This window comes from Periophthalmus magnuspinnatus, chromosome 22 (assembly GCF_009829125.3).
Source record: "Periophthalmus magnuspinnatus isolate fPerMag1 chromosome 22, fPerMag1.2.pri, whole genome shotgun sequence".
Lineage (NCBI taxonomy): Eukaryota > Metazoa > Chordata > Actinopteri > Gobiiformes > Gobiidae > Periophthalmus > Periophthalmus magnuspinnatus.
The window spans coordinates 1094440-1120789 of NC_047147.1; the positions used below are offsets into that span (position 1 = coordinate 1094440).

The 26350-nt window shown below is 37.6% G+C and overlaps 2 protein-coding genes across 2 annotated transcripts in view; both read left to right on the plus strand.

Annotated features, from left to right (window-relative positions):
• Window positions 1-3391, plus strand: part of pals1a (protein associated with LIN7 1, MAGUK p55 family member a) — a 41598-nt gene extending 38207 nt beyond the window's left edge. The window contains exon 17 of the mRNA XM_033987706.2: window positions 754-3391. Within this exon, the coding sequence (XP_033843597.1) occupies window positions 754-930 (177 nt within the window). The 3' untranslated portion in view covers window positions 931-3391. The remainder of the gene's footprint in view (window positions 1-753) is intronic.
• A 2068-nt stretch (window positions 3392-5459) lies between these two features.
• ccdc88c (coiled-coil domain containing 88C) overlaps window positions 5460-26350 on the plus strand; it is an 83077-nt gene continuing 62186 nt past the window's right edge. Inside the window, 3 exon segments of the mRNA XM_055231209.1 lie at window positions 5460-6041; window positions 9381-9493; window positions 13772-13880. Of these exon segments, the coding sequence (XP_055087184.1) occupies window positions 5982-6041; window positions 9381-9493; window positions 13772-13880 (282 nt within the window). The 5' untranslated portion in view covers window positions 5460-5981.

Consider the following 26350-nt stretch of genomic DNA (forward strand, 5'->3'; position numbering starts at 1 on the left):
ATAGGAGATAAGCCACTGCTCCATTGTTTTGTACATTTGGGGAGTTTCTGACCCCATGAACCAAATTGTCTGTTCCACAATTTGACCTGTGCAGCCCATATTTAGACATTATTGTAGCGTTCTTTTGATTTAAGGAGACACGCCTGATTTCTTCTGGTTGTTTATTTTCTGAACACAAGGGATGCTGTAGGCCGTAACCCATGCCAAACAAAAGCAAAACGACAGCATCGACTCCAAATCACTTTACATTGAAAAACTGTCATTTTGTTCTTAAATGTTTGTATTAACTCACTCTACATGATCCTGGAATTGTTATTTTGCTATTTTGTCCATAAATGAAGGTATGAACATTAATAACAGACAAATCAGGCGCCTTCTTTCCCCGAAGTCACTCCCGCTAGCATTAGCAACAGGTTTGATTGACAGCATTGCTAAGTGCCCACTTCCTGCTAAACCAGCGGTGGAGAGGGAAGAGGCGTTACCTTCAACAGTCTCGTTCCGGATTGGCTCTTTGGTTGCTTTACTTGTGGTCAGAACCCTGCTCTAAATTGGCCGCTAGCCTCAATGAGCTTCATCTGGAGCCAAACGCTGTGGGTGACTCACTTAGTCCACTTCTTTATACAGTTTATGTTAACAACACATAAAGAGTTACAAGAACGACGAAAGGTGTCAACTCTGATCTAAACATAAAATATCAGATCATTACAATATCATCACTGAACACCTCTGTTTTGTGTTTTGTTACATGTTTAGCCTGAGGAGTTGAGGGACATCATAGAAAAAGCCCGGGAGATGGAGCAGAGCTGCGGACACCTGTTTGACGCCATCATCGTGAACACAGACCAGGACAAAGCCTACAACGAACTCCTCAGACTCATCAACAAACTGGACACAGAGCCGCAGTGGGTGCCTTGCTCCTGGCTACGCTAATGCTAATAATGCTAATGCTAACAATACAAAACTGGCACAGGCTCAAGGTTTACACTGTAAAAACAAAATATGTGAGTTAAAATGAGTTGGATTCAAAATATTTAACTTGATTTGAATAGTTTTTGACATTTTTTAGTCGATAGGTCTAAATCTTGAACTTATTTTGATGTATTTTTTTTCTTGTTTTTTAGCTAAATTACTTGTCCATGGAGTATGACTTTTTGACTTAAGTTGACTACGTACAATTTCTTCCTTCACTGAAAGATATTTGGAGTGAAAAAAGTACACTGGAAGTATTAACTGTCAAAAACTACTCAAAACAAGATTGATATTCGCAGTTAAAGCGGTTTAAACTCATGTAGATATTTCCTTATTGCAGTGTAAACTGTTTTCTATCTGGACTTCTATTCACCTTATTTTGGAAGTTGCCATGGGCGCCACCATTATCATTCTAGTTGTATCATTTTCATAGCCATGTCCATTTATATTTACAATCTAACTGCTCCGGCTACATCGACTCCAATTCACTTTACATTGAAAAACTGTGTCCCTTCTCTCTGTAACTACCGCACTGAGCCTTGTCATTTTGGTCTTAAAATGTTCGTATTAATCATTTTTTATTTCACTATTGTGACTGTAAATCAAGATATGAACATTAATAACAGACAGATTAGGTGCCTTCTTTCCCAGAAGTTGCACCTGCTAGCGTTAGCAGCACTGTCAGCTACTGCTAAACCAGCAATGTGGGCGGGAAGGGGAATTACCTTCAACAGCCACGCTCTGGATTTCCTCTTTGGTTGCTATGATACTCGCGGTAGAAATTCCAAACATGGAATTCTGCTCCACATTGGCCCCTATAACTGCTAGTCTCGATGAGCTTCATCTGACTGGGTGATGCCAAAGTCCACTTCTTTATACCCTCTATGAATATTTTAAAGCCTTTCAGAGAATTGATGCAGTGTTGACTTGAGAACATTTTACACAAATCAATCTACTTTATTTCATATTTTAGTGGCAAAACTATTCTCAAATTCTTCATTAAAATAAATAGACTTCCTGCTTAACTGGAAATGCCAAAACAGCAGAACAAAAGATGAAATCGTGTTTTGCTATGGATCACACCTGGATGACTGAGGCATTACACAGATAAAACTGAAAAATGTGTGTTAGTAGCAGTTAGAAGTAAAGAGGCAGAAAAAGGTGAATAGATTTATAGCCTGTAGGGATGGAGAGATATTGAGATACACATTTCTGGATTATAAACTGGACCTGTTTTACTGCTGCTGCACACCACTTTAAGAACACTTAAATACAACAATTTACCACAAACTTACCACAAAAAAAAATATTGACAGAAGGACTTGAACTGCTCTCAACTATACTGTGACTGGAGAGGACAACAATAGGTTTTAAGATTTTATTTTCCCCTTTTTTCATCTTTTTAAATACATTTTTTAGTCTCCTCTTATTATTAAACCAGTGTCCCAGTAATTTGGCAGATTTTTAAGGCAAGATGCCCTTCCTGTTGCTACCAACCACATATATATTTTCTACTTAAAATATAAATATTTCCTGCTTAAAATATAAATATATATTCAAGTACCATTCAACATAATTTATTTATTCTTACTATTCAATTCTGTGTCTCCATTTAAAAACCTCTAAATTCAAACTGGCAACATTAAACACTACTTTAAAGGTAGGCTATGTAACGTTTTGGGTCTCCATGGAGATATCATTGCTTTACCTGTCTCGCAGTATGGCATTAAACATATTTATGTTGCTTGTATTCAACTGATACCTTATAAAACATGCATTTTGACTATGAGTGGTGGCCTTTCCACAAACCTGACTGGTAACGTGTCCTCTTGGCATCTTCATGAAAACGACTTTAATCTGAAACTGTGAAATATTCCAGGCAAAGCAATGACATCACCATGGAGACAATCAGGTGGTGACCATACAAACCACATGACTCTACCTTTCATGAATTATTCTGTTCTTTTTGATAATTTTTATGTTCATTTTTTATCCTAAGAAAATTTCAGTTGTTCAAATTAAAGATAATAAAATAATTACGCAAATCTTTGTAAACTTCTAATTTACAGCTTTTATACAAATATGGCTGCAGGTCTGTCTCAGCCATGTGAAAAAGACAAAATGTGAAAGGCACATATTTGAAATTTAAAAATTTAAAAGTTAATTACTTTTAATGAAGAAAATGACACTACTTAATCCGTAGCAGCAGTGCTTTAGCTGTGACTGGACAAATGACTGTTGTCAACCTGCAGTAGACTCTACACACAGTTGTTTTAAGCTCCTATATTATGCTATAATGTACTTTTATTTCATTATATTATGCTATAATTTACTTTTATTTCATTATACCCATGGCATAAGTTTTTCAAAGTTTTTTTTTTTATTAATTGCAATCAAATTTTGCCTTAAGTCCATCACAAATGTCCTTTATAAACAATGAAATCTGGTCATGAATGTTAAAATCTGCTAGAACTAGCTAGCATATTCCATGGATGACCTTTAAAGGGTACTGTGAGATAAATCCGCGTAGGTTGCAATTTATATATATATATATATATATATATATATATATATATATATATATATACACACACACGCACACAATTTCAAACACTGTATACCTGTGCAAATGTGTTAAAAATGTAGAATATAGAATAATATGGGAGCTTTCTGAAATGATTTGGCCTTTAGTAGATTGACAATTGGGCCCTTGAACCAAGAGGCCAAGAAAGTCGTAGATTTTAGTTTTGTCCTTTTCAGCTCAAAAATGCTGATCTAATTTTAATGTATTTTAGTATGAGTGTGATTTTTGAGTGTATAAATGAATGTGTGTGTGCCTGTTTATAAATACAGTTAAGTATTATTACTGAAGTAGGCCTGTCCACAGTTATATCACTGTAGAGCATTTATATATTTGTAAAATGAAAAATAGATTATGAGAATGCACCAATAGGATAACTGGTTTTACTCCCTCATTATTAACCTCCTTGGCGTTGGTTGAGGAGGAGATTCTGGGGGTCAAAGCTTGGTGGAATTATCTATTGAATGTAAATGTAATTGAAACACTTTTTCTTGTCACTTGTTTTTGAGAGAATCAACTTTTTGTATGAATATGCACCATAAATAAATAGATGATTCATAGAAAACCATTGTGGCTCTTTTGTATTTGTTGATACAGTAATAAGATCCAGCAAAAAAGACTTTAATTCAGAATGTTTCATCATGATTTGAGAAGTTAAAACTCTTTTGGATTTAATTATGTATTAGTGACTTTTCCCAATATTTTCAACAGGTAAAAAAATATGAATTATTCAAAGCTTTCATCCAGTGGAGTATGAATTTTTTAATTTACATTTCTCAAATCAGTGGTAGTGGTAGATAAGAGAAGGACTTGCTGTTGAGCCTAGCTATTCATACATAGTAGTTATGTAACCTAGGCTTAAGCGATCTAATCAATAAAAAAATAAAAACAGATTTTTTTTTCTTTTTTCTGATTTCTAGTCATTTTAACTAAGGCAAGGCAAATTTATTTGTATAGCACAGTTCGTACACAAAGTAATTCAAAGTGCTTTACAGAATAAGAAATACATTAAAATACAACAAATCAAATCATAAATATTCATAAAATGAACATTAAAAGAGAAGAGAATAAAACCCTTTCAGTCATGTGCACAGGTAAACAGAACCGTTTGGAGCCTGGATTTAAACATTGCCAACCAAAATATTCCTATTTTGGTTGGCAATGAGCTATTTTCAGGGCTTCCCGTATATGCAACTCCAGCTGATGTCCACATGATGACGCTGTTATCTAGGTATTTGACGCTTTTTGTATGCAAAGTCAGTGGTGTAAAATTCAAAGGAAACCTTAGGGAGTAGTACGTGTCTATTCATTGATGCATAACAGTACTGGGGTTTTGTCATTAACTTTTAGGCTTACAAATGTATCTTACCACTACTTCAGTAAATTTTTATCGTTTGGCCAAAATCACAAAATAATTAAAAGTTCAGACCTGCCTATACACGTTTTATTTGGTCTTAATTGTTCAATCTATTCACTTGTATCGCCTTTGATCTACTTTCTTTTCCGTTTACAACCTGTTCAAACACCGAAGAGTCACAGAAACGGGAGAATTATATGATCTAGGTTTAGCTACATCATAGGCTAAGTTAAAAAGGGGAATATACAAAAGACAAGTTACGATAAGTCGATAGTGTCGATAGCAAACCTCTACAATAGTCCTTTGAATGCGTTACCGTTGACGTCTGTACAAAACCACATCTTAAATAACTTTTTATTCCACAAAAAGAGGCTAGATTTTCTTGTTTCACTTAGCTCTTTGGTTGATTCTGTTTGATTCAAGGTGACGTCAGCCTCGTGAGAGATAGTTGGGTGTGATTGGCTGTTGGGAAACGTAACTTGTGTTTCACCGTAGCGGATTGGCTCTTACGGCTGTCAATCAACCTCCCGGCCTCGGCGTCAGGTTGATGGAGAGAAGCACACAGGGGAGAGGTAGAAGGACAGTGATGTTGCAGCGGACCGCGTGAATTTTTACTCAAATGGCGTCTGTTTTGTTTTATTTGGATCAACCATTTTGAAAGAACATAACGGAAATAGTTTTTACGCCTTTTTTTTTTCGCTTTACGGCGCGAGCTCGGTCTCCCTGACAACGCGACCAACTGTCCTGCGAAGTTTGGGATCAAGTGTTTTACCTTTGCTCTTGAAAATGGATACACAAACCTCACTTTTCTAAGCAAAGTTACTCTGGATTACACATTAAAATGTCTTAATCTTGTTTGTACGCAGATTTTATTTGCGTTTTCTCCCCAAAGTGTGAGTTTTTCAGGGAAACGGGACAAAGCGACACAGTGGTAGGTGGAGGACTCGGGGGGAGCCGATGCCTGCTCCTCCTGCGGCTTTTGTTCTGTCCCACCACGAGTTACTGACCTGGGACATTGACTGATCGATTTCGGGCTATTTATGGTCACTTTCTCTTGTTTGATGCCGTGCAATCATGGATGTTACCCTGTCCGAGATGTTGGGGACTTTTATGGAGTCGCCGCTCGTGATGTGGGTGAGTGCACTTCTGTTTAGATCATTCACACCATTTGAACAACTAAACATTCGAATTAAACCCGTTAGCACAAAATATCCCAATCTAGACTGCAACTAACATGCATTTACGGTGTTAAGTTGTAATACAATAAGATAAGTTGCAGAAGTTGTGTTTGTGGTTGTGAGTAAAGGCAAATGCACTTGTGCTCATGCTTGAGTGAACTCTGACTCTGCTCTTCTTGCAGCTCAACAGGTTCTCTCTTTATCATCTTTATTAACCAATATTATAAACAATTCACTTCATCTTTTATAGGACAATCTCATCTTTGCTATATACTGTCTCACGTGAATTCCACATTTAGAATCAGAATCCTTTTATTGCCATTGTTTGTGAACACAGTTCACAAACTAGGAACTTATTTTGGTGATGAAGTGCAACATAAGACATAGAAACACACTGAATATATACAAATACAAATAAGGGCATGCACGAAGTAAAAAAAAAAAAAAAAAAGCTTAAAAATCAAATAAAATACTTAAAGGTAGAAGGTTTATTACTCAGAACAGACAAAGTATTACATAGGAATGCAGAAAAAAAAATGTATTGAAATGAATAAGTACATAATAATAGAAAAGGTTAAGTGCACACTACTAGGGGTTGTCCTTGCAATTTAGATAATCTATTACATTTTAAAGTTTTATAGCATCTTTCTTTTCCTTAAAACTTACAGATAAGAAAAAAAGACAAAGTTCTTTATGAAATGTGGGGAAGGATGGTTTGGTTTTTAAGATTCCCAGCTTATTTAAGCCTCCTGCAATGACCGGAGGAACTGGACAGTGATTAGAAACAAAATCCACTTAAAACAGAAACAAAGTTGTTCACAGAGGTGTATTAATCGTCTCAAGAAAGTGATACCCACCTCTTCTCAGTGTTGTCCATTAGACATGGTTATAAATTATAGTGTTTATAGAGTTTTTATTGAACCCGTAGGTCTAACTCCAGGCAGAGGTCAGTGGGCAGGTTATGAACTTCCAGTCTGTACGTGACCTCGTTGAAATGGCCCCTCTGTATTTGTTCACACGTCCATATATCCTGTCTTTGTTCGGCTGTGGTAAACATAATTGACATAAAGAAACAATAAACAGAAGACTTACAGACCAAATGGCCAAATAAATAATGCACAAATTAAGTCTACTAAAAAGTTGCTCTGTGTAATTTTTTGATGAAGTGTCTTCCACCTGCTTTAAACTTATTTATCTACGGGGAGATAAGTAGTTGACACCACCAGGTCACGTTACAAATCAGATGTGTGGAGAGGTAGGGATTCATGTTTATTGAGCACTAAAACACCTGAAATTGAATGAATGCAATGGATGTGTTTAATACCATACTGTGGAACTTTCCAGGCAAGTGTCATTTCCACCACCCTCTACCTGCAAAGCTGCACCTTTAAGAGATAAAGTTGATTAATACTTCATAATAATATAATCCATTTGAGCAGCAGTGATTCAATCGGTAGTGAGATTCCCCCACTAATCCAAAAGTGAGCTCTAGTTCCTCTAGTTGCAATGCATCTGTTCTGTGCCCTTGGGCAAGACACTTAATCCTACACTTCATCCAGTGTCCATTTCCACTGCTATATGAATAATTTAATAGTTACTTGCTTAAAAAATACGTTTAGAGTGTTCAGTAATGTTTTTTTTAAATAAATTGTCTACTGAATTTTGAATACTTAGCAAGGTTAGCAGTTAGCAAAAATGTACCAAATAAAAAAAAAAAACTGAAAAAGTCTGTCATATCTTGTACTATGTCTGTTCCATCTTCCAAGTTATAGTTTTTGCTCTTCCCTGTGCTGGTCTCTGTGTATTTTCAATCAGAGGGTCCCACAGGATTTAAAGATCTGTTTGGTTTTGCCAAATGAAAGGGGTAAACTTTGTCTCTAAGCAAAGCCCTCAATCTGCAAAAACAAGTGGGCCGAAGATCAGACTGTAGTAGCATGGGGCAGTTGTTTCCAGTGGTACAGACCTACGTTCTAAAAGCCATCACCACAAGTTATAAAGTGTTTGGGAAATAGAGGTTAGAAATGAAAAAAGATTTTCAGTAAGTTTAACTACAAGTTTTGCATAGTATTGTATAGTATATTTTGATGTTGACACAGTTAGTAATTAAACCTACAACACTCCTATTGGGCTAATGTCCATCACTAAAATAGGACTCTTTGTAAATAGTGCTATTGCATTAGTCTTATATATCTGGAACTAGTAGACTTGTATTTTCTTGTTACCATTATGCTGACAGACCTATTGCACAGTCCAGATAACAAATTTTGAATCACAATGGTAATAATATTGAAACTAAGTGACAAAGTGACTTTTTCAACCCTCTGCGACTCAAATCTTGTTGTGTTACATCAAAAATGACCAAAATCTGACTGATCTGATTATTTTCACAATAAATTTTGACCCCAAAATATATGGTTTCATGTTTCATATACTGAATGATAAGTCGATATAGTGATTATCGAGACTGGCCTAACTGTACACATTGTAAAACACATAGCAAAAGACTTTACAACAAATATAGCGCCATTATTAAATCAAAATGTCTAAAAAGACATTTTTTAATCAATATTACATTTTACTTGAATATTGTCTATTTAAAACCCTTTACTCAGCATATTTCAACCTTTATTTGGTTAAAAATCTATTTAAACAGAAATTTAAATTTGACATGTCGGTAGTCAAAATCTAGTGTCGTATTTTATGCACATCTGCTTTTGTTTGTTGTTGTTTATGTGAAGCACTTTGGGCAGCTTAGGTTGTATTTTAAATGTGCTATAGAAATAAAATTGTATTGAACTACTCAAGTAATTGTTAGTGCAGCACTATTTGTGTCAACTGACAGTGCTGCCCTCTGCTGCCCTGGGGTAGAATGACCAAAGGTTGCTGTCAATCTGCTCATTAATTGGTTGGTGAGATGAAACAGTGCCAGTCTTATTATGCACTGTGTGTTATGTACGTATATTGCATCGGTTAATATTGACAGTTCCGATACCGATTCTGATACTGTGGTCTAAAGTATCTGCCGTCATCTGATATCAGTCAATAGCAGAGTCTAAAATTTGCATCTGTTTCCTTAAACCAAAAATAACATAAGATAGCTTTGTATAAATAAAATTAAAAAAATTTGGGACTTTCTGGGTCAACTTCACCAGTAAATAGTTGTATTCCATCAAATGATATGCCCAGCCAGGATTTGGAAGCTGAGATCTGATGCAGCATTTTTTCCTACCAGTATCAGATCGGGGCACCCCTGACATTGTCCTTTAAATTCTTATTGTTTTGTGACTTTCTTCAGGTGCGGACTCTTGGGCCTTTGGCATCCGGCGAGGAGGCAGGGACAGAGGACAGAGTCAACATGTTTATGGAGCTGGTAGATGGAGTTTTTCTGCACAAAATCATGACACAAATGTAAGTATTGTCCTAGAAGGAATGACTAACCATGAGTCAAGTTTAACAGTTTAGTTTTTGGGGCATAAGACTCTGGGTGAGTGCTTTTTTGAGCGGTAACTGGGCTAATCTAGTGCTTCCTGTCTGTATGTCTGAGCAACCACATCCTGACAGCCGCTTTCAGGTCGAGATGCCAGATGTGAGGCTGCAGGAGAGAGAAAGTACTGCTATAGAGTAAATCAGTGGGGTTTGATATGTGTAAAGTAATAAAGTTTGGAGCTAAAGTTGCTTAATGCTAAAGTTGCTCAGACTATCTTACAGACCACACACACAGAATATATATGAACATTTTAAAGGGGAAATGTTATCAGAATCAGAATCAGAAGACTTTTATTGCCATAGTCTGTGAACACAGTTCACAAACTAGGAACTTGATATGGTGAAAAAGTGCAACATAAACACACTGAATAAATACAAATACAAATAAGATGCAAAATAGACTTCATGAGTTTTAAAGCATGTTATAATGTTTAGTCTTATTGGTAACCCGCTGAAGTGTGTTATTGGGAGTTATTCATGCAAGAAAGATTTTGAGATTGAGGGATTACACAGACATGTTGGAGTAGTGTTTTTGTCCTGCTCGGTACTGTGATCTGAAGCCGTGAGCTTGGTTGGGCAGCATTGCTCTTCAATGCGATGGTGTAAAGGGATAAACGGGAATTGGCTCCTTAATTCTGAACTGGAAGTCAGTGGTTCAGTTTCTGTCATCATGTAATTTTAGATTAATTAAATAAAATATGAAATAGTAATCCAAATATGTCATAGATTATTGGTAATTTTACTTGATTTTACTCGATGTGAGACCAGCAGACACCAGGAGTTAATAAGTAAGTGAGCTGAAGATTTGGTATTTTTTACTATTTATATGTAAAAAGTCAGATTAAACTCAGGAAACACAGATTAAACTTGTGAATCATAGCACTTTTTCTGTATAAATGGTAGTTTTTGCATGAACTCCCCCTGCAGGTGTGGTCTTGAGTGCAGTTTGGGTCAGATACACAGAGATACATAATAGTTTTTGCCACGCCTTTGCCCTTTTTAGCTGACTAATCGATTGACAGCACATATCTTTAGTCCAACAAGAGTTTCTTTAGTCCACTACAGGCCTCCAGTGTACTGTCATAACCATGTTGTAAAGTCATTGATAGAAGCAACAAGGCAGGAGGCACCAGCGTAGGGCCAGGGGCTGAATTCGGCCCTGTAATAGAGTCCAAGGGGGCCTAGAGGATTTAGGGGGAAAAAAAAAAGTCTAGAAAGGTTAATTAATGAATGTTTCTTCTGCCCTTAATCTAACTGAAACCAGAACCACAAATATGTTGACCTCACACAGTAATTATGCATACACTTACTACTAAAATACTAAAATATAGCAAATATTGTTCATATTTAAAGGTTTTCACTGAAATTAGAAAAAAATTAAAATTATTGTTATTAAAAAAAACTTTGTTACCTAGTAAAACCTGAGGTATGTGGAAATACACTGCGATAATATTAAGGTTGCATTTACAGGCATCTGTATTATTATGAATGTTGACTGTTTACTTTGTATTACCTTATATATGACAAATTAATGTATATTGTAAGTGACAAAAACTGGACTATATGCTTTGGTTCAAAACGTGTCAGCCATTTATATTCGCTCCTACACATTTGTCAACTTCTAACGTCTTTTAGTTGTTGATGTTTACATCAATTAGACCTGCGTTAACCCCTCATTGTCCACACCAAATGTTCATATGTTGCTCCACTGAAACAATTATAATCTAGTGCCATTGTTCCCCTCATTCAGATGTGGGCTGTTGTGACTGGAGTGTGATTAGGAACTGAGGGGGGTCAATGGAAAGTGGGTTACAGAGGAGGGGGTAGGGGGATGTAGCAGTAGTAGTAGCAGTAGCAGTAGCCCACCGAGTTGCTAAGTCTGCTTCTTTATAGTGACATTGGGTTCCTTTGTTTGTTTGTTTTTTTGCTTGTTTTGGAAGGCTGTGATTTGTGGGTTCTTTTTTCCAAAATACAGTTACTTAAAGTTTGATCCATAATTGATGTCAGTCATAGTGGTAACAACAGTAGTATGCAGTTGTAATTGTTAGACCAGAATAATTTTGATGTCAAAATGACAGATGCAAGTCATTTTGGGGGGGTCAGCATTTATCTTGGTACTTTTCTTTGCATAAGTGGGAAAATTTGGTTATTTCTCTGTACTTGTACTGTACCTATACTGCTAGTAGGCGTGTCACAAGAACAAATTTTGAAATACAATATTTTGCTGAAGTAAATATAGATAATAAACTATAATATTGAAACCAAACCATAAGCAGAATTATCTCAAATATTCTACGTGCACAATATGACAGTACTTGTACTTGAGTCCACTGATCCGAAGATTAGCAGTTCGAATCGTGCTCTTGATGTAACCATCATTGGTCAAATCCAATGACCCTCAGGTTGTTGTGTCGGCCTACACTGGTGTATGAATCTGTGTGTGAATGAATGAGTGGCTCATGCAAATCACTTTGAGTGGCTTGAAGGTGGAAAAGCACTGTATAAAAATGTGACCGTATGTGGTCTTTTACTTGTTCTGATACAGCTCAAGATCATTCTGAAGTAGTTTGCTTGCATCTATAATGAGTCATTGAAGTTCATAAGTCAGTCTGCTACAGCTCAAATCTGTTACTTATTCTGTCATATTGTGCACTTAGAATATTTGAGATAATTCTTACGGTTTGGTTTCAATATCATCGTTTATCGTCAATTTTTACTTCAGCAATATATCGCACTTCAAAATATATTATTGTGACAGGCCTATTAGCAGATTAGCTATCTCCATTTATATATACAGTCAATGGTGGTATCTGAACTTTTCACATACAATACAAACTTAACACTAACTTGGGTATGGGTCAGGGCTAAACCAGTATTGAAACTAGTGTTGTTACGATACTCGATATACTGTGATTTTCCATATTAAATGGTAGTACTTTGTGTTCTAATCCCATGTGTCCTTATATCTGTGTAATCCGTGCAATAGTGTGTCTGGTGCCTTAACCTTTCACATCCAGTACCAACTTGCACTAACTCGGGTCTGAGCTAGGACTAAACCAATATGAAACCAGGAATAAATAAGTTATAAAACCACAAACCAACCAGAACAAACAAAAAATATCCAGCACCTTTTGTATGAGGTCCTTGGAAGTTCTAGTGGCAACTTTGCCATTAGAACTCTCAGTTCTAATGGCAAAGTTTATCTGCCTGCTGCTGGTGTCTTTAATCCAGTTCCCTGCTGGTTCTCTGTGCACTAGTCTCTTTCTCCAGTTTGGGTGAATTGGTTTGATGTGACGTCATGGCAGCCTCTCAGTGGGTCAGACAGCCGCCCACCCCCACCCCCTCACTTCCCCTCAGACCCCCCTCCTCTCCTGTTGAAATGCTAATGAGTCTGACACAGGCTAAACACGGAACAGCCCTCTCCTTTTAAATCCTTCAGCTGAACAATAGTGGCCCCTAAATAGAGACACGGTTTGAGATGGGCAATTTATAGCCTGCTTGATCATATCCAAGTTCTGAAGTTGTTTTGAGGAAACGATAAGATTACTTAAAGGACTACACGATATAAAAGGCAGATTTCATTCATGAGTTTCTGTATTAAGTCCTATGTTAGACTTAGGTTGGTCTTGAGTATCTTATATTGTACAGCCCTAGAAACTTAATTTTAGAAGTTGCAAAAAAAATTGCTGATTACATTTCCAAATTGTTCAAACAATCAGAATTTCTGCCCTGGAAGGATTCATTACAGTCAATTTCAGTGTCTAGTGTGAAAATGTATTAACTACTGTGTAATTCATAGCCTACCCAATGACTTAAAGCTGCACTGTGTAACTTTTCTTGTGGTGAGGTGGGATCTGTTTGTCTCCACAGCATTGAATGCATCTATCTGAACAAAGAGCATTTATTACTTTTTAAAAAATGGCATTCAGAGATCTGACCTGTAACTTGTTCTTGCAGCATCACTTGCTTATCACTGTGGAGATTAGTTCAATACAATACTAAAGCTATAACGTCTATGGAGACAAGCAGGTAGTGGGCCATCACATTAAAGTTGCACTGTGTAACTTTTCTGATGGAAGATTACTTTATTACTTTGAATAAATGTGTGAAATATGAATTGCTAATGTCCCTAAGGTTTCATAAAATAACTGAATTAAATGCCAAACTTAATACATGTTTGTTTTTTGATTGTCTCCATAGCGACCCAAGCCCCACCCACCAGAGACTGAGCAAAAACATCAACAATGACGTGGCTCTGCGGCTCCACAACCTCACAGTGCTGGTGCGTCACATCCGGACCTACTACCAGGTAAATGAGACAGATGCAGAAGTAGAAGTACAAGGATCAGGTAGTGTAAGTAAAACCAGCCTCACACCAGAGTGCTATGGAGGCTCAAGGGGATGAGGAAGAGTTTGCAGCAGTAAACATGCCCCCTTCCCTCAGACAAGCTGCTCTTTGTTTTTAGTGTAGTTAGAAATGACAATGGGAAAAAATTATTAAACCTGTACTTTGACGAGGCGTGGGTGGTATATTGGTTCCAGTATCTGTATCAGCCAATATCAATGGATCTTTGACCATGGTTAGAGATAGACAGGCCTTTTTAGCCTATTGGCTCTTGACCTTAAATCTTCTATTTACCGATCTACTGCCTAAAAATACTCACAAAGCTTTATATTAATACTTTAATACAAAATGATATATGCACTAAATGTGACTATACTAATTTTTGGAAAATAATCAAAATTGGCCTTACATATCTGCTCAAAAATATGGGCAGATCGGCTATTGGTTTCTCTGGATTCTAAGCAGTCGGTATTGGCATCAGCCATGAAAAAAAACAAACAAACAAAACATATCAGGTGAATAATATCAAACAATATTCAATACCAATATTTTTTAGTGTTGCCCCAGTCTGTATGTGCCTATGTGTCATCTCCAGTTTGTCCTCAATGCATTAGATTTGACTCATGAGTAACAGTGGAGATGGAAGACAAGACAAGTTTATTTGTATAGTACAAAGTACACAAAGTAACTCAAAGTGCGCTGCAGAATAAGAAAGACATTCAAATTACAATAGAACAAATCAAAACATAAATAGTCATCATAAAATTGACTTTAAAAGAGTCATAGTCATATGTACAGCTAAACATCGTTTGGAGGCTGGATTTAAAGAGTGTTATTTGACTGTATTTTTACACAAACAGGGAACAAGTTAATGTCCCTGGCATCTTTACTTCAAATTCTGTATCTGCAAATATCAGCTATCGGTCACAGCAACTCAAAAAAACAAAACAAAAAAAGTTGATGTTGCTTTTTATACAGGTAACATCATTTCATTTAAGTAAAAAAGCTGCTATTAGGCCTGTCATGATATCAAATTATATATCGCTACAGAGAAATATTGTGATAAACAATAAAATTGAAACTGCTGTATGTCACTGATAAAGATTTAAATAATGCAAAAAACAAACAAACAGTGAATCCATTTTAAATAGACCGTTTCATTAAAAGACACAAGCTGCAACAAATAAACAGCTGTAACCAATAATTAGCCATAAAAGAGACTTGTTCACCCCTCCACAGCTTCAGTCTTATCACACTACAACAAAAATACCCCAGATCTCCCCAGTTTTGCAAAGAAAAAGTCATCATGATAAATACTGAGCCCCAAAATATATAGTTCAGCTTTCATATAATAAACGCTAAGTCGATGTAGTGATTATCATGACAGGCCTTGCTGCTATATTAATTACATTTGTATATAAACAAGAAGATTTCAGTTTGATGATTAGGAATGTACATATGGTGCTCTTGTATTTTGTGTTCTTGAGTTGTTTAGTCTCTTCGTACAGATACAGACAGTTGTTGCTTTATGCTCAGCTGATGTCTTTTGCTTGGAGCTGAATGTATGTGCTGTGATTTTACAGTATCATGTGTTAATCTTCTGACAAGGTTCCCTCTTCTTCCATAGCCACAAATATGAACAAACATACAATAGTTTAAATATGCTCTTGTACCATAAACTGTATAGAGAAGTGGACTACAAGTATCATAATAATTAAAGAGCCAATTCAAAGTGAGGCTGTTGAAGGTAATGTCCCTTCCCACCCACACCAGTGGTTTAACATGGAGTGGGCGCTTAGCAACACTGTCAATAAAATCTGTTGCTAACGCTAGTGGGAGCGACCTCGGAGAAAGCACCTGATTTGTGTGTTATTAATGTTGATATCTTGAATCACGGACAAAATGGCAAAATAAAAACCCCAGGATCATGTAGAGCATGTTAATACGAACATTTTAAGACCAAAATGGCGAGGCTCATAGCAGCAGTTACAGAGGGGTGACAATTTTTCAATGTAAATGCTCACTTCCTTTTTGGAACGTGGCGGCTAGCAGGTTAGCTATGTCCATTTATATATACAGTCTATGGTCCTATATCTAATAATGTAATCTGACAGAGTACAATGACAATTATTGCTGAGACTGCTTAATGCATATCCTTCATGTATGTCTTTGGCGGAATGTCTAGCAGTTTTCATGGTGACGCACTACATACATTAGCAAACACAGTCAAAGAAAGTTGTAGGATAGTCTGAAAAAAATACAACATGGATTTAAACAACACATTTTCAGGAGCCTGTGATCAATTTGAGCATTCGTGGTCCTTTTTAGGAGTTTGATTTTACACAAAAAGTTGAGAGTGACTCACTCAAAAGCTGTTGGGGTTACTGCAATCACGTCTACGGCAGAATGTTCAGCAGTTTTCAGGGTGGCGGAATGTTCAGCAGTTTTGATGGTGACACAATGTACACATTTGCAAACACAGCCAATAAAAAGTTGTAGAAGAGTTTGAAAACTCTTAAGAAAAAAAAGTATTTAAACATCACATTTTCATTACCCTGTTATCTAATATGACCATCCAAAAGATGCTTGTTCTGCTTATATCTACCCTAATCTAGTATTTGGCATAAAAATGACCTCCTGCATTTGATTTTTTTTTTTTTTTTTTTAGTTCTAGCTCTTCATACCCTCTGGTTTGTCCCTGCTCCACCCCTCTAAGTTATGTGACTGTGTGGTCTCAGTACAGTGCAGTTGTTGTTATTTGATATTTGGTCTGTAAATGGTGACAGATTGTGTGTTAAGTCTGCCCTAGCACTGAATGCCGCACAGTTAAGGTCATGCGGTCAGATCTGATATCACTGAGCGTTACCAGCAGCAATAAAACAGATTAGATGCACTGGTTTGTGTAATCAAAACCAATTAGGGGAATCCCATATAACTGTGTATAAAGTGTTATTTACCATTTTAATTAAAGCTCTCAAGAGTCACTTTCTTGTAATATAGGACCTTTAAGTCATGTTATAATATTGTTACCTCCTGAAAAACATACCGGGAGTTGTGTTTTGTTTCATTCACACATGTTTGAGTAACCCTGCATTATTGGTCTTCATCTCCAAAGCTCAAAATGCTCTGTTCCACCTTGTGATGTCATGAAGCTGTAGTTTTGAAGTTAACAGCTTCTTTTACCTTTAGTTCAGTAGAGATTAGCAATTCTAATATTGCAAACTATCCAACTGATTCTAGTGAAGGTGTATGGAGTTTAAAAACACAGTGGAGCACTTCCTGTATTACCACATGACATCACACAGTGGAACAGAGTGTTTTCTGTCTGAGAGAAGAACTGTGTGAATGAAACAAAAGACAACTCCAGGTCTGTTTGTGATGAGGAAACAACAACAATGAAGTTACGTATGAATTTGGATTATTTTTTACAAATAAAATTCCCAATAAATCAGCCTGTAGTTGTTCCATCAAGTTTGCTTTTCAGCTCATAGTACACGTTTATATGTTTTCAAGCTAAAATTTAAGCCAAATAAAAGTTAGATCAGTGTTTGAGATGAGGTGGGCGGTATCTCTTAGTAATATCTAATGTGTATTGTAATTAGTGAATTCATGGCATCCATAATTAGAATTTTCAGTATATCTCTGAGTATGCCCATTAAAAGAAAACTGTGAAAAAGCTGCAAAAATAGTAGAATGAAAATAAAAGTTTCAGAAAATCTACCAACCTAGCTTCTGTCAACCCACTTATGGTAGATTATGGTAGAGTGTTTGTCCACTGATCCAAAGGTTGGAGGTTCGAATCCCGCTCTTGACATAAACATCATTGGGTGAGTGGTCAGATCCACTGTCTCACAGGTTGGCAGTGCGATTCCAGCCTTGAAGGTGAAAAAGCGCTATACATACCATAATAAGGTGGTACCTTTCGAGTAATATTTTTATGTGATACTTGGACATCAACCAAGATATGTACTGACATGTTTTAGCATATTTTTGGAAAAAATATTGTCTGATTACTGTTACTAGTTTCTGAGCTGTTTTCAGAAACTATATCTTTACTCCTACGCAAGTATTATATTTTATAACATTAACATGTAACATTTACTCCTGGAGTTTTGGTTACTCTGTCCATTCAGTACATTAATATATAAATCAGATTGCAAAAGAAAAATATCTGTCAAGTGGACAAGTCGTTGTAGGAGTGAAGACGTTTGGCTGCTCATCTGAGGCGCTTCCTCAGTTCTGGTCAGATTACTGCAGGACACTGCCTTATATGTGTCTGAGGGGAGGAGCTAACTACACTGAAACTCAAACCACCTATTGTTTACAGTTTCTGTTTGTAGGCTAGGTCTATTGTGCTACCTTAAATGTGCACTGTGCTTAAGTCCTACTTTGCATCGTCATTCAAGCTCTTAATGAGTGATTTTGCATCCTGGCTGAGGGATTATAGATGTTATGTTCTGACAGGTACTTTCTTGACAGATACTACTCTTGACTACTATCTGTCTTCTGTCTTTTATTTACTACTACTTGACAATTTTAGTAGTAGTTTTTCCAAGTACCTTTTATTTACATATTTCACTATATTGAGGTTCTTGGCTAACTTTGTAGTAACAGTAGTCTTGCATTATTCTACCCACCCTAGGCTTTTCTAGTAAAGAAAGACATTTACATCAGATTAACTCGATACTAAAACACACTGATTGAATATTTCCACAATAGATGATTAGACTTTCTATAAGTAGCTTTGGCTTGTCCCAGACATTGTAAAGCCACATGGACCATAGTCTATAGTGGGCACAACCTCTGAAGTGGGTCAGTCCAGACACTATGGGGTTAATCTGATCGTGATAGTTAATCTGTAACATTTAGAACCGTGACCTCATCCACAAGCGCTCATAGTAGACTCTGGGCTTTCTTTGTGATTTATAGGGAGCCTTGAAAACATCTGAGAAAAGACATTGGAGGCTTAAAGGGCTGTAGTTAAGTGAAGAATAGATTTGTCAACTAAAGACATGCTCTGTTCATTCATAAGTTAGTTAAAAGTGGACACTGATATTGACAAAAATGATAGGATTTTGTGTGAAAATAACTGTAGCAGCAGGACAAGACAAGAAGGGAAGAGAAGGGAAGGGCCCATATTACACTATTCTCTGATCTTTGTTCTAATGTTGTTTCCTCATCACAAACGGACCTCAAGTTGTGTTTTGTTTCATTCACACATGTTTAACACACAAACCCTGCATATTTAAGTTCTTCTCTCAAACAGAAAACCCTCTATTCCACCTTGTGATGTCATGTGGTAATACAGGAAGCGCTCCACTGTTTTTAAACTCCATACACCTTCACTAGAACCATTTGGATGATTTCAGCCCTGGAATTGACAATCTCTACTGAACTAAGTGCTTTTGGTTTAAATGGGGAATATTTTGCTCAAAAATATTAACAGTAGGTCATAAGATGTATAGATAAAATATACCAATTAAAGGTCCTATATAACAGTGGTCCCCAACCTTTTGATCACCGCGGACCGGTCAACGCTTGAAAATTTTACCGCGGACCGGGAAGGGGGGGGCTAATGCTAATGATTACACATGATACACATTTGACCCACAATTAAGTTAATAGCAGAATAAACCACGCTTACCGATCAGGAACAACATCCAGTCCATCAAAACATAAGGTCCTCTGCTCCTCAGTCCACCATGAGATCTTCACTCGGTTCCATGAACCACTCCGGGTCCGAGATGTCTCTAGTTTAACTTGTACAAACATCCACAGTGTCCTCGGTCGCGTACTTCCGTTGTTTTGTCCGTTTCGTCATGTTTAAAACGCAAAACTGCTGCGTAAAATTACGCAATACGCGCGCATAATTTTACGCGCGGATCTTTATACCCAGTCTCGTGTTTTTACGCGGAGAAGTGACGGAACAGATTTCACTTTCCTGCAGCAGATTGGACATGAAGGCTCTAACTTCCTTTGTGGACATAATTTCTTGACTGGATTATATTCTCTGGACCTTTACGGAACGAATGAGACCAACTTTGTGTGAATATGTTGATGTTTGACAGAACCAGAGCGCTCAATGGTAAGTGAAGTCCAAATCCACATTTCTGACTTCTCTGTAAAAACGTCTTTCCTGTCAGCACTGTGGTGATTCGAGGTGTAAATGGTTTACATATTCAGAAAGATGAATGCCGTAGCTTTCATTTGATGTGTAGATTGTTTGTGTGGGTGACGCAGAAATACACGTACATTGCTGTAAAGTTGTAACGTGTAACGCGGGCGGGCCGTCGGAACGCTAAGTGGTTAAATTGTCGGCGCTCAAGTGACGGAAATGTAACCGAGAGAATCCGGTCATTTTTCAAAATAAAAGATTTTTCAAAATAAACGATTGTTCAGACTCAGATAATAAATACAACAGAAATAATTAATTATTTCTTGGACGGCCCGCGGCCCGGTACCAATTGATCCACGGACTGGTACCGGTCCGCAGCCCGGTGGTTGGGGACCACTGCTATATAACACAAAATGTACTCTTGTGAGCTTTAAACCATGTTATAATGTTGATACCTCCTCAAAAAACATACCTACAGTTGTGTTTACTTTCATTCACACATACACATATATGTGTAACCCTTTTGTAATAGTCAGAGTACATCTCCAAACCTCAAAATGCTCTGTTCTACCTTGTGATGTCAGGTAGTGGTAGTTTTCAAGCTACCAGCTACCCTTTATCTTTCTTTTATATCGTTCAGTAGAGATTGGAAATTCCAGGGATAAAATTTTCCAAATGATTCTAGTAAAGCTGTATGGAGTTTAAAAACACAGTGGAGCATTTTCTGTATTACTGCATGACATCACAAGGTGGTGTTTGAGAGCAGAATTCAACCTAAATATGCAGGGTTTGTGTGATAAACATGTGTGAATGAAACAAAACACAACTGCCGGTCTGTTCATGATGAGGAGACATTTGATGCAATATTGCAAGTTTATGCCTTGATAATTTTTATGTTTTAACATTTGTATGTCTGCTCTTGTTGAATAAAAAAATTGACAAAATGTAGTTGGGTCTTGGGTTTATAAACTCTCCAAACTAAAACAGCGAGTGACTTCATCATGGCTGCCGAAGATAACAGAACAAAATGTAGGTCTATAACCAGCGCAGCCATAATGTGATTCAGAGAACCTCTATTTCACCCACATGTCCAGCTGTTCAGATGGGCCGATGGGGCGTTGGCTTTCTCCTAATTAGATGCACTTGTCCCAAGAGACACCTCCCCCAAACACACCCAACAACTGTGAGGGGGGGCAGGCAGGCATCTCCCTTCTGTTACCCTCCTGTGTTCAAAGCCTGGTAACCTGATATCTGCCATACACTGAATAATGCTTTACACTACAAGCTGGGTTTTTCCAAGCATCCACGTGGAAGATTGGCTGATAAGACTATTTCAATTCAGGGCTACAGCTAATTATTTTAATTTTAAGTGATTGGCTCATCAAATTATGATTTTTATTATGAAATTTTGCCAGAGTAAATGTACAGTCTGTAACCTGAAGTAGGCATGTGACCTGCAGGATGAGAAAGTTAAAACCATACTAGATACGTTTTGTCATATTTTGTAATATTATGGAAAAGAACAACATTTCCATGGAAACGAGCGGAAGGAGTCCCTGCTCCAGGCCAAGTAAGAGTCAGGTTTGTGGAGGTGCACGCCCACTCAGAGTAGGACACAAGTTTTTCAGTTCAGTAAACACAACAAAAGAACATGCTTTTATTTTAGGCAATTTTTTGCCCAATAAGTTCCGTACTATTTTGCTGAATGTATGTTTGCACTTGTGAATATAGAGTTGTTTTGCAGATTAGATTGTTATAGTGGTCATGTCCATTTCATTTATTAACCAAACAAGATGCTGTCACTCGCCCTTTAGATCGTTGTAAACACCTTTATTTACATGTAGTGCATTGTTATCTACACAATAAGCAGACACGTCTAATATCTAATCTCTATCAGTAGTATTTGTTGTCATATCAATCTCATGCTTCAGAAACCTGCAGCTACAAAAACAGGAAGAGTTAGCATTGCTTTGTACTGATAGCTTGATGCTACATGTACCAAGGGGCTCATAATTTTTCATGACTGAAACTGAATCTATCTATGGAAACTACAACACATTTTTGTTGACAGCCTAACACCCATAAATATATTACTTTATGCATCAATGCACTGTGGAACTTTCCAGGTTACGTAATAACAATATCTCCATAGAGACGCGACAGACTATCGGAGGGGTTCTCAAACTTTTTAGCCAAAGGTCCAAAATACACTATCATAGTAAGGTTCAAAATGATAGGAAAAGCAAATGTACATGAATAAATGGTTTTATGCATCTCCATGGAGACAAGAAGGTGTCAGATCATCAGAAAAGTTACAAAAAACTGAACATTAAAGGTGCACTGTGTATGTCTTTGTACTTTTGTCATAGTCGATAATGCTGTCCCTCCTGTTTGTTGTCTGGCTCCTGTGTAACTTGAAAGCAGTTTTATTGTTGTTTTGTAACTTTAGCAGTGGCTCCGTTTCGGTCTCGTTCCCATTTTCCCAATTTTCATTGCCCTCCTTGGTTTCCGTGGGAACAGGTGAACAAAGCCTCAGATACGTGGGATGTTTTTGAGAGCGTTTCCTCCTCCTGTCCCATTTCACACTCACACGGCGCACTGAGCTCCTGCCTGTGCGGAGTGAGGCCGGTCATGTTTGTTTATGTCTGACTGTAGCTGGTAGTCGTCAAGTATAGAGCTGTATTACAAGAAGAAATAAAGCTCTTTTTCAAGCTGTTATTAGATATTAGCTTAAAGTGCATACGACAAGTTATACTATATATCATCATTAGATTTTACAAAATATCATGCCTGTGTCCTTCCATTTTTTTATTTTGTTGAAGTTTATATATGACTAAGTTATATATAACTTCCTGCTTGGACCATAGACTGTCTAAATAAGTGGACTAAATAAGTGTGACGTCACCCACAGCGTTCAGATCAAGTCAAATGAAGCTCATCGAGGCTAACAGTTATAGGGGTGAATTTGGAATAGCAGAGTTCCACATTTGGGATTCCAGGCGCGATTGTCATCGCAACCAAAGAGCCAATCTGTGAAGGTAACGCCCTTCCTCCCTTAGCAACTCTGTCAAGAGAACCTGTTGCTAGCACTAGAGGGAGCAACCTCAGGGAAAGAAGGCACCTGACTTAGCTGTTATGTTCATATCTTGATTCAGGGACAAAATAGTGATGTAATGTAATGCTTTGCTACATGCTACAGGCCAAATCTCTAATGTTTATATATATATATATATATATATATATATATATATATATATATATATATATATATATATATATATACACCGTATTTTCCGCACTATAAGGCACACCTAAAAGTCTTTAATTTTCTCAAAAACCCACAGTGCGCCTTATAATCCGATACACCTTATATATGGATCATTATTGGTCAATTATGACACCCGTAGTCAGGAGGCGTCGCCGAAGTAATAGCGGTAATAACAGGGAGACGGGCCACACTCTGCCAATGGATTGCGGATGCCTTATATATATATATATATATTATATATTATATATATATATATATACATATATAATTATATAAAGCATTTAGGTAAGAGGTAGACATGCTGTTAGCTTAAAGGCTCCAGGTTCAAAGAAAGTGCCAACATTCCCTGTGTTAACACAAAACACAGCCATGAAAAAGGAGACGCAGCGTAACTATGAATGAAAGAATGAGCCCTGCTTTGTGTTCTTAAGGCGGCGCTGAACACAATGGGTTTCCCAGAGGAATGGCATATCAGGACTTGAATGAAATCAATTCGAAAGCATAGACCTCTGCCAAGACACTGCTCCTATCTTGCAATGGCTAACTTGTACTGCCCAGACATGAAATCAACATTAAAAATCTTACAGTTCAGGGGTAAATGCTTTTTCAGGCACTGCATTACTTCTGTGGTGGAGTGTTAAAGAAGAATAGGGCTTGAATATTCCCTCTTCAAAACAAAAAAGTATGTGTGTGTGTGTGTGTGTGTGTGTGTGTGTATATATATATATATATATATATATATATATATATATATATATATATATATATATATATATATATATATATATACACATACACACACACACACACACACACACACACACACACACACACACACACACACACACACACACACACACACACACACACACACACACACACACACACACACACACACACAGCTGGAGCAGAACAAGATTGTCCAGAGTTTGTAAAGAACTCATCTTGCTGATGGGTTACATTTATGCCTAATTCAGTACAAATGTGGAACTGTTTTAACAAAATTATGTAATAATATAACCAGGCACTGCCACATTAGACCCATATATCCCTGACCTCTGTGGTTCTAAACGCTTCTACGTTACGTTAGTGGGCTATGTGTGTATAAATGGGTCAGAGCAGCCGCTGCATTGAGCTGCTGTCAGTTTGAAGAGCTGGTTTGAGCTGGTGATGTGTCTGCAGGAGAAATACCATAGATCTGCTCTGAAGCAACAGCATTTATTATGTTCTGTAGCAGTAGTGTGTGTAAATATACTTAAAGCTCCACTATATAGCTTTTCATGTGGAGGGTCTGCCACCTGCCAGATGTTATTGCTTTGTTGGAAAGATTGACTGTGTAACATTTAACCTATCTATTTTTAGGCAATCAAATTGAATTCAATGCTATGGAAAATTCCACGCAAATCTAAAGCATCGCCCCGGTGACAAACAAGTACACTTCCACCAGAAAAGTTACAGAGTAAACCTTTAAACAGGGAATCATGTAAAAATATTTTTGTATGCACAGCTGGTGATGAGTGTAAGTCAATCTACCTCATCTATAATGAACGAGACCAAGAGGGTGACCCTCAACCAGGATTGAACCAGGACCAAACCAGGACCAAACCAGGACCAAACCAGTCCAGTGGACTGGTTTGACTTAAAAGGACGGAAAGTGAACCAAACAAGGGCAGAAAGTGGACCAAACAAGGGCGGAAAGTGGACCAAACAAGGGCGGAAAGTGGACCAAACAAGGGCGGAAAGTGGACCAAACAAGGGCGGAAAGTGGACCAAACAAGGGCGGAAAGTGGACCAAACAAGGGCGGAAAGTGGACCAAACAAGGGCGGAAAGTGGACCAAACAAGGGCGGAAAGTGGACCAAACAAGGGCGGAAAGTGGACCAAACAAGGGCGGAAAGTGGACCAAAGCAGGGCCAATACGCGACCACGACGCGACCACGACGCGACCACGACGCGACCACGACGCGACCACGACTCGACCACGACTCGACCACGACTCGACCACGACTCGACCACGACTCGACCACGACTCGACCACGACTCGACCACGACTCGACCACGACTCGACCACGACTCGACCACGACTCGACCACGACTCGACCACGACTCGACCACGACTCGACCACGACTCCAAACCAGAAAATTTAAAAAAGGAAAAAAAAGAAAAACTGTTTAAACAGGACTGAACCTGGACTCCAACCTGGACTCAACCAAGTCTTAGCCAGGATTAAACTCTGTCTAAAACTAGGTCTAACCCCAGACTAAACATTGCCATTTTCCTGTTATAGACATCTGCTGCTCGACACCCATGTTTTATTCAGTAGTTCTGTGTCTGTGTGTCCCTGAACTGAAGTTTCATGTTACTGCTCTTTATGGAGGCCGTGAAACCGAATCTGGACCTGAACAGGACCAGTTGGAAACCGGCGTTATGAGTCCAGTGACACAATGGGGATCTGCCTCATTACGAAGGCCATAAACTTACAAGAGGCTGTTTGTGTGGACTGAATGCTGAGTGAAGAATTACCTGGACAGTTTCACTCAAACAGCAATGTGTGGCCAGCTACACGTCACCTGTCAGGACTACTAAGAAAGCATCAAATCAGCCTCCTACTTTTCACCTCAAACATGCCAAGCCACTTTATTTCTATATTAATTAAAAACAAAGTTGTACCAAAGTACAAAAACAAAACATATCACAGTACAAGGATGGAAAAACAACAACCAGATATTTTCAACAAGACAATAGTAAAATAGTAGCACTAGTCAAAGCCAGATCATAGAGGTGAGTCTTTCATAGTTTTAAAATGATCTGTAGATGTAGCATTCTTTACTGGATCAAGAGCTCATTCCAAAGTTTGGAAAAGTACAGAACCAGGAGATCAGACAGGCAATCTGGGGCAGTATCTTTAACAGCTTTAAAGAGCTTTCAAGACAAACCTGACTGCTGCATTTTGGACAAGCTGTAATCTGCCGATGCTGGTGTTTAGGAGACCCACATATAAACTTAATTAAAATACAGGGTCTCCATAAAGTCTCTTTACAACTTAAAAAA